This window comes from Acipenser ruthenus, chromosome 17, assembly GCF_902713425.1.
Source record: "Acipenser ruthenus chromosome 17, fAciRut3.2 maternal haplotype, whole genome shotgun sequence".
Lineage (NCBI taxonomy): Eukaryota > Metazoa > Chordata > Actinopteri > Acipenseriformes > Acipenseridae > Acipenser > Acipenser ruthenus.
In genome coordinates, this window is record NC_081205.1 from 22,794,146 (window position 1) to 22,809,239 (window position 15,094).

At 37.4% G+C, this 15,094-nt stretch overlaps 2 protein-coding genes across 2 annotated transcripts in view; both read right to left on the reverse strand.

The window, feature by feature from the left end:
- The window catches only part of LOC117423409 (fibronectin type III domain-containing protein 3B-like), a 234,023-nt gene extending 221,480 nt beyond the window's left edge, over positions 1 to 12,543 (reverse strand). Inside the window, exon 1 of the mRNA XM_058990133.1 lies at positions 12,456 to 12,543. The gene's annotated coding sequence lies outside the window, so the exon portion shown is untranslated. The remainder of the gene's footprint in view (positions 1 to 12,455) is intronic.
- LOC117423664 (transmembrane protein 212-like) lies at positions 8,428 to 15,094 on the reverse strand. The gene is made up of 2 exons (XM_034039735.3): positions 14,935 to 15,094; positions 8,428 to 10,602 (listed from the first exon to the last, which is right to left on the reverse strand). Exons 1-2 carry the CDS (start codon positions 15,092 to 15,094, stop codon positions 10,439 to 10,441), a joined length of 324 nt encoding a protein of 107 aa, XP_033895626.1. The 3' UTR covers positions 8,428 to 10,438.

Consider the following 15,094-nt stretch of genomic DNA (forward strand, 5'->3'; position numbering starts at 1 on the left):
GTATTGGAAAATGTTTACGGTAGTGTTTCATATTAATCAACAACAAAAATTGGCAAAACGCTAGGATGTCTTAAAACCTGTTTCAACTGGATTTTGTATGAACAGAGAAAGAGGTTGGATTTAGTTCAGTCACTATAAAACTATTACATTCTAACATGTTAACAATAGATGAAAATAACTGGACCTTCCATTGAAAGCTTAAATGACTTCATAACAGATCAATGGAATAAAACAAAATTATTGAAGTATCTGAATTGGAAATATATGTTATAGAGTCATTTAAAGTTAAACTGTTGAAATAACATATTAAAAGTTTATTATAATAGATGCTTGACATTGACAATGCTGTAGACAAATTGTTAAGACACATTTTAGATTGTGTTAATTTAATCAATTTAAGAATTAGTTCAGTTTCTGTCTCCAACTAAACAAAAAGTATTTTAAACATTAAAATATCAATTAAACTAAAGAATATAAGTGTTTAGTTTATATAAAGGTTTTAATGCAACAAAAAACAGAGGAACTGCTAAGTTTGAATGTAAGACAATAGAGTGTAAACTGTATTGGTTAACTTTAGCATACAGTAAGCTTGCTGAAGGAATATAACTAATTATGTGACCCCTTCTTCACCTGCTTACAAGCAAAAGCAGTACTTGGCATGAAAGTCAGAAGTTTTGAGTCCAAGGCCTTTCTACAATTAGCAAAATTAACTCTCTTCATTATATCATAGAAATTAATGAAAACTTGGAAGCCGAATAGTAAAATTTCATTTAAATTAGAAAAGTTGTCTACAGTATCAGTCCTTATCAGACAGGTAACTTGAATTGGGATAATGTTTGAGAAATTAAATTTAAATGAAAATAACTGAACTAACCACTGTATGATTAGTAATTTTATGCAAGGGCTTGTGATAAACCCCTACAGTCTTTGCCCAATACGTTGTTAACACACCTGTATATGAAAGTAAACTCATCTGAAAGGTTGACAAGATATGTTGCTCAGAGGGAATATATTGTAGACCCAGGTTAATATAATCACACAAAAAGTTGATGTTATATATAAAACAGCATCTCTTTTCATACACATGTAAACTTGTATCGTATTGTATTGTATTATAGCAAGGATCCTGTGAACTGTGGTTCACCTAACTTTTTAGAAAAAGGAGGGGTTGAAAAAAGAGAGCCATGAGATAATTTTCCAATATTTTGGAAATGAGTTATATCCAATTAATTTTGAATGTTTTTTATAAACTCCCATTAGTTTTAAAAAGAGCTGACCTGATCCTTCTAGAAAATATAATTAACTGTGAAAGCAGATTGATGATCAGATTTAATTGGGACTCCTGATGTATTCAATGGAGGGAAAATCCTATATAAGCCCAGAGCAAGACCCCATTTGATACCATTGAACTTGATCTTACAAGCTGACGTGGACCATACTCTGAGGGTCTCTGAAAAACTGATTGCTGTTTGGTCATATTTAGGATTCTCTGCCTTTTGAAGGCAGTTTTTATTTTTCATATATCTTACACTACATTCCATATACTGGAAGGTAAGCATATATTTAATTGATATCTCTTTTATATTGGATGCATTGCTAGAAGGTATAGAAATTATGTGTTAGTTTTAAGAGAGTGATATATTGTATGTTGTAGGACATAGCTGTGGGTGCTTTAGCTTTTTGATTAACTAGCCTGAAGGCTAAAAATATGATAAGCATATTTGTATTACTGTATTGAAGTATTCAGGCTGTTAAAGCTGTAAAGGCACTGGAAATGACTAGACTGCCTATTACCAGGGACCAAAGTGGCTTACAACCTCTCGATCAATTTTTAAAGCATTTAATAAACCGAAAAAAGAGCACTACTACTGCTCTGATTTGTTAAAACTTCAAATTAAATGAGTCTGTGTGATTTTCTTGATTATTAAAAAGTTGTCTGGATATATAGCACGCCCAGTGCACGAACAAAACCACTACAGGAGTTTAAAACATCTCTGTCCTCCTTAAACGTCTCCCTGAGTTTAAGAGTGTGCTCAGGGCATATATATATATAAATAAAAAGAGTACATGCGAATTCTGACACTACCAATCGATGAATGTCTGGAGAATCATCCTTGAGAATCGATTTCAGCAACATAACAGTACAGATTCAGCTCACGTATGAAAAGCATTGCTATTTGGCTCACATATAAGCAGCTTTCAAGGGGGGATAGTGTCCTACAGTTACTACCTAGGAATGTAAACAAGCTCACCAACAAGGTCCACTTTCTGGCAAAATAGAACGCGTAGAAAGCAAAACTAAGGCAGATATTAAACAGACAGCGAGTTATATTAGCAGTAAAGCTGAACAGGATTGTGCTATAGTTTAAAATAATCAAACCACATGCAATTCCATTACCAAGTACATGTAAATACTTTTGTTAAGAAATAAGCCACTCTTGTAAATACATCTTCTACCCATATAAACTGTCAGCAACAGATTTGGCAAGCGTGCACTTCAGACTGAAAAGCTTGAGATGCTGAGCATTTAGAGAATAATTGCTGTTTCCTGCAGATTTTTTTGACAAGTACAAAAGGCTAACAGGAAGTAGGAATAGGTCAGCCTTCTACAAGCCATCAGAAAAGTTCATAATATTCTACAGGTACTGGGTGATGAATGCTGATCCAACTCAACATTTTCTGACCAAGGGACAAATAATTTTAGTTAAGATAATGATTTGAAAGTGTACGTATGTACTGTACATGCAACTCTCAATAAACTGCTTCACTGCCTACTGATCTTTGAAACATTCATGACCTATTACTGCGTTTCGGCCCAGTCTGATTATTGGCCCTCTGTTTTCACAAGATTGCCTTTGTTCTAGATCAACTGCTGTAGAAACATTACATTTTAACCCATCAAAACAATGAAGTAAGTAACTCATTAGTTTAAGCTTTGTGATAATTTAATTCACATTGTTTCAAATAGAATTCCTGGAGATGTACTGGCATTAATATTTTTAATAACATATTTAGTAGGGATTAATATTGAAATGGTTCTTACTCTGAGCTTGAAACCAGCCTGTCTCCAGTCTTTCATCTTGTTTAGCTTATCACCTCTAGTGATAAAAATGCAATAATCGTTGTCTTTTAAATGTATATTGTAGTCTTTTAAATGTATATTGTAGTCTTTTAAATGTATATTGTATTTCCATCTGCTCTACACAGCAAGGTCTAATTGTGTACACATTAACTATTGGAATAGAACATAAGGTATGGCTGGAACAAGTGAAGAGTGTTCGGCGCATAAAGTCTTTTGACACAGCATTATTAGTCTCAGGGTAGGATTTCATTGTGTTCTTTTAATGATTCCAGTGTTTTAGCTGTTCCAATGGGTAAACTATTCCAGACATCCACGACTCAGCATAAAAAAGGCTTCCTACTTTCCATTCTGAACTTACTTTGAACTTCAATTTGTACACTCTGGCCCAACTCTTTGAGCTCCTAATTAACTCTCCTAATTGCCTTTTACTATTCTTACACCGAAGTTTACCAAAAAATGGACTAAAACAGATAGGCCAAAACCTTAAACAGATACAATGGCCCTGAATTGCAAAAACAGCAGCAAATAAAATGTTAGCAACTTGCACATAAAATGTTTTGACTTACAAACATACGAAAAGTGAGTGACAAAAAGGTATTCAAACATGGTACATTCCAATCACATACATATTCCTTTATGACAAATAACCATAAACCCTAATGATATGCACAACAGTAACAGAGTGTTTCTGGTCTCAAACTCTACAGTATCTCTTTTAAAATGGCCAGTCAAAGCTTGTTGCATGGTATGCATTTCTGTTTGGCATAAACTATTTGTGTTCCTATTCTGTTACACAAAACATATGTGCTGGATTTCCCTAAATCTCCCAGCTGTGCTGTCTCTTACAAAGGGAGTTCTCGCACTTTGAAGTCATTTACGCCCCACCAAAAGCCTCTGATCTCTGCAAAGTGGAAAATCTCCAGAGTTTATGACTTCATTGTACACAGTTTCTTTACAGGCCGTACTGAGCAACGGTTTCTACTTTAGCGTTCGATATAGTCTTTGTTTTTCCTGGACTGTTTCCCAACTCTCCGCGCTAAGCCCTAATTTGCTATTATATTTAACAATAAACTCTTGGTTAATTGTTGTAACTATCACTCCAGCTCCTGGTTTGAAAGAGTGTGATCTCTTGACAGCATCATTGCTGATTGCAGGGATTTATTTTGGCCTTCTGAGTGTTAATCTTGCTTCCTGTGGTGAAAATAGAGGCCTCACATTTTAGCTAGTGTGTATTAAACCATTTCACCAGAGTTTTACATGAATGCGTATCAAGTGACTGTACTTGGTGGATATCTATTGCTTTTAAGAACACAATATAAAATAACTGAGTGGACCACCAAACTGTATTTCTGACTATTTAAATCTGCAGTATACCAATCCAAAGTTTTAAAATCAATAATTTTTTACCTTTTATTAAGAACTTCGCAGATTATCCCATTATCCCACAGGTATATATCAATTGTAAAAGCTAGCAGGACTTTACAATCTTGAAACTTGCTTTGTTCATTTCAGAATATGCAGATAATAAAAAGATGCTATTGATTTGTGGTAATTGAAACTCACTCAAACGGTCTAGCACTGTGGACTGCTGAAATGTTCTGTATTTTTTGTGTATTTTACCTGTGTCCCCAGTTTAGAATGTCCAATTATGTTCCCTCACTGTAGCAATCCCCAAACCAGCTTAGGCGAACTAAGCAAATGGGCGTCCTGTGATCCCATGACAAAGTCAATTGCTCCTGTTGAAGCGCCAAGGCCAATGTGACGCTCCCTGTGGAATCCACAGTGAAGATCTTGGCACAGACGCAAAACTACACTCTCCTAACTGTATGGCTCACCCTGCACACCAAGCAGCCGTGCCTGTACCAGCTTAGCCATTCGTGGACCTCCAATGTTATGTTGTTTTTGTACTATACATCCCTTATTCTAGATTAGTGAAGTGTGCAAAACTGCCTTGTGCTTTTGCTAAAATAAAGTAAAAACAATTAGCAGGGTTGAAACAGGTAAATGAACCAAAGCTCAATCAATATTTGGCAAGAGGTTTGTTTACCGATTTGACTTTTCTAAAAAAAAAATTTATGATGCTGAAACGTTTGTTGACATTCCCTTTGCTTTCCTTTGAAAAATCGCTAAATCTTTTTAAGATATCTAAAATACATTTAGAGATATCTCAGAATGATTTACATATATCTTTAAATGGAGCTTTAAATGAGATAGCTAAAATGCATTTTTAGATATCTTTAAATTGTTTTAAGATATATCTAAATCATTTAGAGATATCTCTAAATAACTTCCTGTTGATTTAAAGATACCTCTAAAGCATTTGAAGATATCTTCACATAACTTCCTGTTCATTTAGAGATATCTCTAAATCATTTAGAGATATCTCGAAATAATGTCCTGTTCATTTACAGATGAGTGAAAAAAAAGCGGTTGGCTGATGGCACACACTTCAGAGGACAGCGTGTGTTCGTCTTCACCGCTCCAGAGTCCACAGTCAGGTAACCTAAACTTGAAATACAATTGGATATGTCAAATTGGGATAAAAAGCAGGATAAAATTAATTGGCGACTACTACATTTATAAAAAAAAAAAAAAGAAAGATTAGCTGAACTTCAAATCGCTCAATCAGAAGGTAAAAATGAATCAAGTTGACAAACATTTTGGCAAGATCCTTCCTCAGTGTAGTATGTAGTTTCTTATAAGTTTTACATAAGATAAGCATCTTCAAAAAACATATTCAGTAGCTCTCCTATCTACATTATACTAGGAGTACTATTGTTGATTCATATGGTTATCTCTTTTTCCACTTGTTGACTCTGTAGTGTTTTGCTGATAGTAAGTCAATGAGTTCAGCAGCCTGGTCTCTATTGCATAGCAGAAGAATAATGTATCCCAGATGTATAGTTTTGTGCTTACAGCAGTTTGAGAACTGGATGAAAAAATACAATTTCCTTAGTAAATGAACATCAAACGTGATTTGGCATCGTGTCAATGGCAATGCTTTTCCCGAAAGACCAGAGGTAAATTATCATTGTCATTTTAAGGTCTGCATCAGGAAAACTGCTATCAATGTTTCCTTTAGCACAATGAACTGTATCACATTTAATGTTGAAAATCTGTGTTTAATATATTCAATGTTTTTTTTTTCCTAAAGTTGTTTACTGTGTAAACTTATCACATACACTTTTGATAAAAAAGTAGGCTTGTTTTATCATTTTTGTCTTTATATTTTACTTTTGTTTGTATTGCAAATTTGACATAGATTTCCACATACATCACTCAATTTAAAAAGTTATGCCGATATAATGCCATTTAGGATTTTAAGTTTTTTGTTCCCATTGAAACACAATCATTCATATAAACTTTTATTGAAGACAATCATACAGACATTTTATAAACAAACAGTTAACAAATATAAAAACTGCAATGCATATTATGACAAATGATAATTACATGTATTAGACAATGAACAGCATATCATACTGTAATAATCTACAGCACTCCAGGTCACTGGTTCCCAAACTGGGGTTCCCTGGTAGACTGCAATATGGTTACTGTACATAAATGACCCTGACACTTGACAAAACAGTGCTCTGCAAGTGGACATCAGCTCCATTGTACATGTAAGATATTATTTTCTGTGCCAATTGTACCAGTATCTACCATAATACAAAAAATATATATATGATTATAATTGAGTTTGTCAGTCAGGATGCCTTATGTCAAGAAGTATAAAGAAAGTTTCAGGAACCCCTTCTCTGAGGAACAGTGGTTGCAGTGGGCTACCGTGTGTCTAATAATTGTGTACCAAAAAGTAATAATAATTTAAATTTAAAGTGTACTATACATTTTTTTCTTTTTTTCAAAAGGAACCTCTATAATTAAGATGTGATGGGAACATAATAGGATATGTGACAGGATGACAGAGGTTTGAAACTCAAAGACAGTATAAAGTTCAAAATAAAGCTTTTTAATAAACAAAAAATAATCAAATAAACAGGCACAAGGGCCAAACAAAAAGATTTCAATCACAAAATAAACACAAAACAAAACTTACAAAATAAAGGTTTCCAGGCTGGGCGATGCCTTCACTGGATGAGAAAATCCACAAAAACCAAAAACAGCAAACAGCAAACAGCAAACAGCAAACAGCAAACAGCAAACAGCAAACACCAACACCAACACCAACACCAACACCAACACCAACACCAACACCAACACCAACTTGCTTCCTCAGCTCCCTCCCCCTCATGGGAAGCTGAGGCCTCCTTTTATGTGAGGTGGCTGGGTGCTGATTGATCGTTAATTACTCTAATTAACTAATCAACCCCAGCCACCTGAACGCAATAAATTTAACCCCATAACTGCCAATTTCTAAACGGCTCCCTCTGGTGGCGGAGGCGGGGACGGCGGCCCGGCTCCCTCTGGTGGCGACGGTGGGGACGGCGGCCCGGCTCCCTCTGGTGGCGGAGGCTGGAACGGCGACGCTGGTCCTTCCGGCGGCGCTGGACCCCCTGGCCCCTCTGGCGACGCTGGACCCTCTGGACCCCCTGGCAGCGCTGGACCCTCTGGCCCCTCTGGCGCTCGGGATGGCGGGCCAGCATCCCCAGGAGAAAGCACACGAGAGCCTCTCCAGACAATGCGGGCAGGCAGGCAGGCAACCCCAGGCGATTGAGGGAGAGACAGCTCCGACTGTTCCCCCTCTGCTGGCGGTGGAGGTGGGAATAGCCTGTATTCTTCCCCTGCGGGTCCCTTCAGCCCTGGGCCTGTGGGCTTCCCCTTCTCGGGCCGTGGACGCACCGACTCCTCCCGCTCGGGCCGTGGACGCACCGACTCCTCCCGTTCGGGCCGTGGACACACCGACTCCTTCCGCTCGGGCTCCTCCCCCTCGGGCTGTGGACGTTTGGGTTCCTCCCTCTCGGGCTGTGGACGTTCGGGCTCCTCCCCCTCCCGGGGCGACGGCAGCGGCTCCCCCTTCTCTGGGCGACGGCAGCGGCTCCCCCTTCTCTGGGCGACGGCAGCGGCTCCCCCTTCTCTGGGCGACGGCAGCGGCTCCCCCTTCTCTGGGCGACGGCAGCGGCTCCCCCTTCTCTGGGCATCCTGTCCAGTTGTGGCCGTCCTCCTCACAACGGCCACACCAGTCTGCCGGTGGCACTTCTGGGCAGGACCTCCAGCGGTGGTCCACCTTCCCGCACCAGGAACACCAGGGGAAGAGGCTGGCCGGGTCCTCCAATGGTGGCTGTTGTTGCAGCAGCTTACATTTCTTCGGCTGCTGCATCTCCTGCCTTTGACGCTGTCTGCTCTTCTTCCCCATTTTTTTTTTCCAGAAAAAAAAAAACTCCTCAAAATTCAAAAAACAAACAAAAAAAAATACTGACCTGAGCCTCCAGGTAGCGTTGTCCCACTTCTGAGCACCAAATGTGACAGGATGACAGAGGTTTGAGACTCAGAGACAGTATAAAGTTCAAAATAAAGCTTTTTAATAAACAAAAAATAATCAAATAAACAGGCACAAGGGCCAAACAAAAAGATTTCAATCACAAAATAAACACAAAACAAAACTTACAAAATAAAGGTTTCCAGGCTGGGCGATGCCTTCACTGGATGAGAAAATCCACAAAAACAGCAAACAACCAACAACCAACAACCAACAACCAACAACCAACAACCAACACCAACACCAACACCAACACCAACACCAACACCAACACGCTTCCTCAGCTCCCTCCCCCTCATGGGAAGCTAAGGCCTCCTTTTATGTCAGGTGGCTGGGTGCTGATTGATCGTTAATTACTCTAATTAACTAATCAACCCCAGCCACCTGAACACAATAAACCCAGGCAGGTAGGGGAATTTAACCCCATAACTGCCAATTTCTGCTCTGCCACAGGATATTTCAAATATTGATATACTGTACATGCATGTTCTAATTTGATACATCCATAAGGTTCAACTAACCTTGACAGTTCAAGTAGAGTGGGTACCGTGGCAACAGGAACTTTCAAAAACATATCATTTTCCTTTGTTTTTATAAACTAATCAACAAAACTTCAAAAACAACAAAATACCTGCTGGCTAAAAGAAAATATAGCGAGACATTCATGTTTTTAAAACCCTTTAGGGAAATCATAAATCATAATCTATTCTAAGAAGCTTGTTTGTGCAAGTATTAAAAATTATACTGTATACTCTAAATGCATATACACAATATATGTTCTATGTTTTCAAGCCTGTCACAGGCCTACAGGTATTAGATTATTCAGTCCCTCTTTTTTCAGGGGCATATTTGACCAGGACCATCAGTGGTACAGTTTACCATCCATGCCTTGTTTTCTGTGAAAAAATAACAAGAATAAGGATTACAGAATCTGTCTACTTTATACCTACCATAACATGGAAAGAGATTATTGTTAAACTAAAGAGAGGCTAAATTATTTTCTCCTGTTGTGATTTATAGACCCACTAATATAAGACAATAAAAATACAGTGAAATAAGGTTTTAAAAAGCAGATTTATAAATTCCAGGGTGGTGGTGTAATATGATGTTTACTGTTTCTTAGGTCTCTCTTTGTATTTTTGCTGCACTATTGAGATGTACCTGTGCTAGCCCTGTGGGCACAAAGTGAATAAACTAAAACTGTTAAAGAGCTAGTAGCTTCAAATTACATTTTTTTTAACCTTCCCTTCCCTTTTTTGAATCGTTCTGAAGAGTACATTTTTTGTCACTACTGCAGAGAAAAAAGTAACATTGCAATTTCCTGATGGCACATCAGATGGGAGTCACATTGTATTTATTTTGGCAATGATCACGTTTAGGATAAATTAGCTAAACAATTCAAGCAATGTCTCAGTAATTAAAAATGCCATGATAACCATGGTAAAGTACACTGGGTTGAATTTCTTCGTGAAGGGTCATTCTACGAGCCAGGGCAGCAATACAGGGCGACAGTCCCTGTGCTAATGCCTGCTTGAGTTTTCTGTGTTTAAGTTCACACAGCAGATAAACCATATTATTCTATAAACTAAAATGGTAGTGATAAAGATCAATACCTGTACCTCAGATTACCTATGAAGAGAATGCAACTTTCCATAAAAAAACATGTCAATAGTTTAATTAACCTGATCTGCCTTGCAAGTAGGAAATCTGTGTTGGTACATGCAGTACATATGAGCAATACATAAACTCTCATTTACATATTTCCATGTAGTTTCTTTGAATTTTATAATACAGAAGAATGCAAATACTCCACGTAAAAAAACATCTGAGAGATCACGAAAGGGCCTTTAAAAAAAGCTTATGAATTGTCCTACACATGTGGAACTGCCCCAAAATTTGAATATTATTTTGTTGTAAACTTAGGGAAAAGGGAGCTCCACAGCGTAGCCAAGGTAATTGGTTCCAACGGCTCTGGCGAATGTGTAGTAGCAATAAGGGATAATCAAGATGGAGGCAATGGCGATTGCGAATTGTATTGTACTGTATAAAACAAAAAAGAAGATACAATTAATAAAAGACAAGGCTAGTTATCTGCCGGTAATGACATCTGTGGAGAACATGAATACTATAATAAACAAAATAAACAATTGTGTGTATTTTTTAAAAGTGTGATTTTTTTTACACCACTACACTATTATTATACACTTATACATAAGTGTTAGTTATCAAAAAATGTAATTTTGCCTGTTCTCCAAGGCCCCTTTAAACAGGGTTATCTCCAACCATAAGTACACAATAAGTATTAAAGCCCATTATAGAGCTAAACCCTAGCCAATAAATAGGTCACACGAATTTCCTCTGTATTATTTTGCCAGATTCAGTTGTACCCTAATGTATTGTAGAATGTGTGTTTGTCTGCATTGCGCCAATTGTTCAGCCCTGTTGTTTTATTGTATGTTTTGTAACTTTAAGAGCTAAACAAAGAAATTTAAATGCAATACATATAACAGAGGAATCAGTAAAAACATCCTGTAAAAGCTTACGTTTTTTAACAAGGGACAAACTTTCATATACAAGTTACTATTTTTTTTATATACAGTATATCAACCCTGCTTACATGGTTTTTAATTATTCTTATTATACGTATTATTAGCAGCATAGCAAAGCACAGTGACATAATGGTAAGGCATAGGTAAGCATTGCAAAGCCCATTTTTATTTGTACTAAATCTGTACTAAATAAATCTCTATTTGCAAACCTTGCTTCCAGGTCATCTTGCACTTCCTTGGTCATTTCACCAGGAGAGTTCAATGCCTTCTCTCATGTCACTAACCATCCAACAGCTTCCCCCCTATCAACTGGCATACTGTGCAGTCAGTAACATGTTGGATCACAAAGACACTGCTGAAGGGTAATGACATAGGAAGTGAAACAGTAACAGATTCCCTCAAAATAAGGCAAGCAAACAGAATGTTCTTCGACCTGGCGTAGTACCAGATGTCATTGAAAATCGTCACTGATGACTTCAAATTACATTTATTGGTGTGTGCGTTTCCTTCAAAACATATTGTAAGCTATACCCGCTGTAAAGTTGCAATGTCACACAATTCTGTTCGATTTTACAACTGCTCGACACTTGACTGCATTATTTTATTGACTAGCCTTCGGTGTACAACTTTATGAATCTTGTATCCATTCCCTAGAGGTAGTTTTAGCTACGCACACAATGGCCTTGTGTGTGTGTGTGTGTGTTTTTCTTTTAGGACTTCACTTGGCTAAACACATTGGTGTTCCTACTGATTAACGATGTTTTCATCTCCATCTATTAAAGTGTAACCACAAACTGTTTTTGAAATTATTTCAGCATGTATTTCAAACTGCTAACAGCGTTTTGGGCACACTGACAATAAAACAAAAAAAACAACCTGGTAAGACTTTCAGCTGGTTTCACAGGTGGCAGTCGTTCATGTTGACCAGGCAACAATGACTACTCTGCCCTTGAATTGCGTTCCCATGCAAAACTAGACAGATAGCTAACAACTGAGTCTTCAATAAAACTCCCAAGGCATTATACATTTCAAGTTGAAGTTGCATAAATACAAAGCACGTGCCAAGGTACCATATGTCTGGCATGACGCCAAACCAGATAGATAATTACCATATGAGTAGCAACTAGCCAACTCCTTTCATTATTCTAATAATGTGCAAACACCTCTGTACAAACAGAGCGTATTATACTAGAAACAGTAACAAAACTATAGTATAGTATGTTTTACAATTCGCTTACATGACGCACGAGCAAACTAATACAGCTGACGGCGTACATGAAAGGCAAGGCAATTTGCGTCAGTAAATGTAACCAACTAACATTGATAAGTTAGCAATTCTATCATAACAATATTACCATCACTAGCAATATGCTTGAATTGAACTTACAAACAAATATTTTCCGAGGCTGAAGCGTGACAAGAAATAGCTGCACAGTAGCGTTGTTTTTAGCTGCTTGGCTGCATGCAGAATGACTACTCTACTCTACTTCCTGTTTTCGTGCAGTCTTTCCAAGTACCAGAAAGCTCCGCTAGGGGGCGATAAACACCATGGAACACAATGAAAGTCAATCTTAACCACTATAATAAAATAATCTGTTGCCTTCTAACAAGATGGCAGCACAAAGACTGTACCAGTAACTACGATTGAAAAAAGACATTATCAAGCCTTTTTGTTTTATTTCATTTTAATTGGTTAAAGGGGTAGTTTCCATCATAAAATGTAATCCTATTGTGTTTCTCTAAGCAGTGTAGCTAGAACGGCATAGCAGAACACCATCTGGGTTAATCTGTATGTGAATATTAGACTCATTTGTTAAACCTGTTGAAGAAACAAAATGGTGTGAAAAGTTTATAATCATATTTAATGACTAGATTAGTAAATTACTTAATTAAGCACACAAGCGAAGGCTAATGTGTTCAAAACACTTGTGTGATACCAGTTGACAGCGGAAGGAATAATTGGGGACCTGACAACCAAAGAACTTGTCATTTTTTTTGCTTGGTTTGGCAATTTTGTTTTGTGAGGATTCATGTTACAGGTTGAAATTCTACTGTTTGATTTATTTCTTGTGGATACCTATAGGGGAAAAAATAGGAGTGATTTTGAGATGTTTTTTGATTTGTGTGTTTTTATTGGATGGAGAAGTTCATTTAACCTTTGACTCCAACTGTACTCTTAACTAGACCCTTTAACATTATTGTGAACTACAGATTACTGCATTAAATACTTACTAATTATGTTTTACTTTGTTAAAAGAATACTTACAATTTAGAATTTGCATAACATATAATTATATATTATTATATATTTCTTAGCAGACGCCCTTATCCAGGGCGACTTACAATCGTAAGCAAATACATTTCAAGTGTTACAATACAAGTAATACAATAAGAGCAAGAAATACAATAACTTTTGTTCAAGCAAAGTACAAGTGTGACAAACCACAATTCAATAATACAGCAGATAATAGTGATAGTTACATCAGGATATGATTAAATACAAAGTACTACAGGTTAAACACTTGGCAGATTACAGTATTCTGAAGTACAGGATTAAATGCAGTAAAATAGGGGGCAGATAAGAGCAAAATAAAGCACATTTAAATGAAGGGTGATAGTGTCCCAGGATACAAACAGAGGAGTTCTACAGGTGCTGTTTGAAGAGGTGAGTCTTAAGGAGGCGCCGGAATGTGGTCAGGGACTGGGCAGTCCTGACATCTGTAGGAAGGTCATTCCACCACTGCGGAGCAAGGATGGAGAAGGAGCGGGCTCTGGATATGTGTTTAGAATCCCAGGATATATGTTCTTAATCTTCATTTATTACTACATACCTGTCAACTTTTACAGGTTTCCCATATTTCTTCTTTTTAAGTTTTCAAGTCTCGTGGTCGTGGAAAAGCATGCAGGGCACGCGCGTCACTGATTGCTTCCTTCAAAAAAGGCTGAAGCAGTTCGCAAAAATGCCACCGCAAACAAAAAAACACAAAACCTTAAGGAATGGGAGGACTAAACCGAATTTCGTGGCTTGATAAGGGCTTCTCCTGACAACAGGGATTACGCATTTTGTATTACATGTAAGAAGAATGTGAAATATTAAAGATGTTAATAATAATGAACACAGCAAATGATGAAAAACCTTTTTTTCCGCAGATTTCAATTAATAAACTGGGAGAAGTTCTCTTTTTTCTTTCATATTTTTTATGCTATTATTTTTTAGTCAGAGCCAACTTTCTTAAGGTTTGGAAGCATTCCTTATGGGTTTGAAAGCTCTGGTATACAAGCTGGGCTCAAAAAGGGTTGACAGGTATGTTACTGTTGCAGCATGGAAATGAGTGTTTAATAAAGTCAGCAGATAATTGTACCTTCTCTGAATAAACTGTATCTGAGCAAGCCTGATGCAATATGACATTTTTAGGAATGTACCAGTGATCTTTTAGTCTGTTCTCTGTACACCAGCAGCACACACATGCCAGCAATGATAGCTTGAAACATTAACAAAATTAGTAAGAGTAAAATAAACAAATTACAAAATCAAAAGTATGTGTGTATCACTAATTGTATTACGAGCTGTGATGTGAATTTAGTTTTTAATTATGATTGTAATAAATCTAAATAAGCACAAGGGATTTTAAAGTAAAATCCCTTAGCGCTGCTTTTGTGGGTAAACATACAGGATGCTTCAAAGCAAAGACACTTGGCAGATGAAGCCCCAAAATTACAGATTCTGGGGCCATCTGCACTCAACTGACAACACCCCTTGCCAGATGGCGTTTGTAAATTGGTTTTCCTTTTCAAAATGAAGTACTGCAAAGTGTTCAACAAGTTGTATAACTCCTGCATCAAATATTAAAAATGAGTTTTCCTACCAAAAACTCCGTTCCAGATAGGAGTGGCGATTTTGACACTCCACCCAATGTACCAGCGCTTGTAGCTGAAAACTGGAAAGAAAGCAATAACCCCAGAGAACAAACTGAGAAGGCCAAAGGCAAGCAGTGTTCCCCCAATGCAGTGGTACATAGCCCCCAT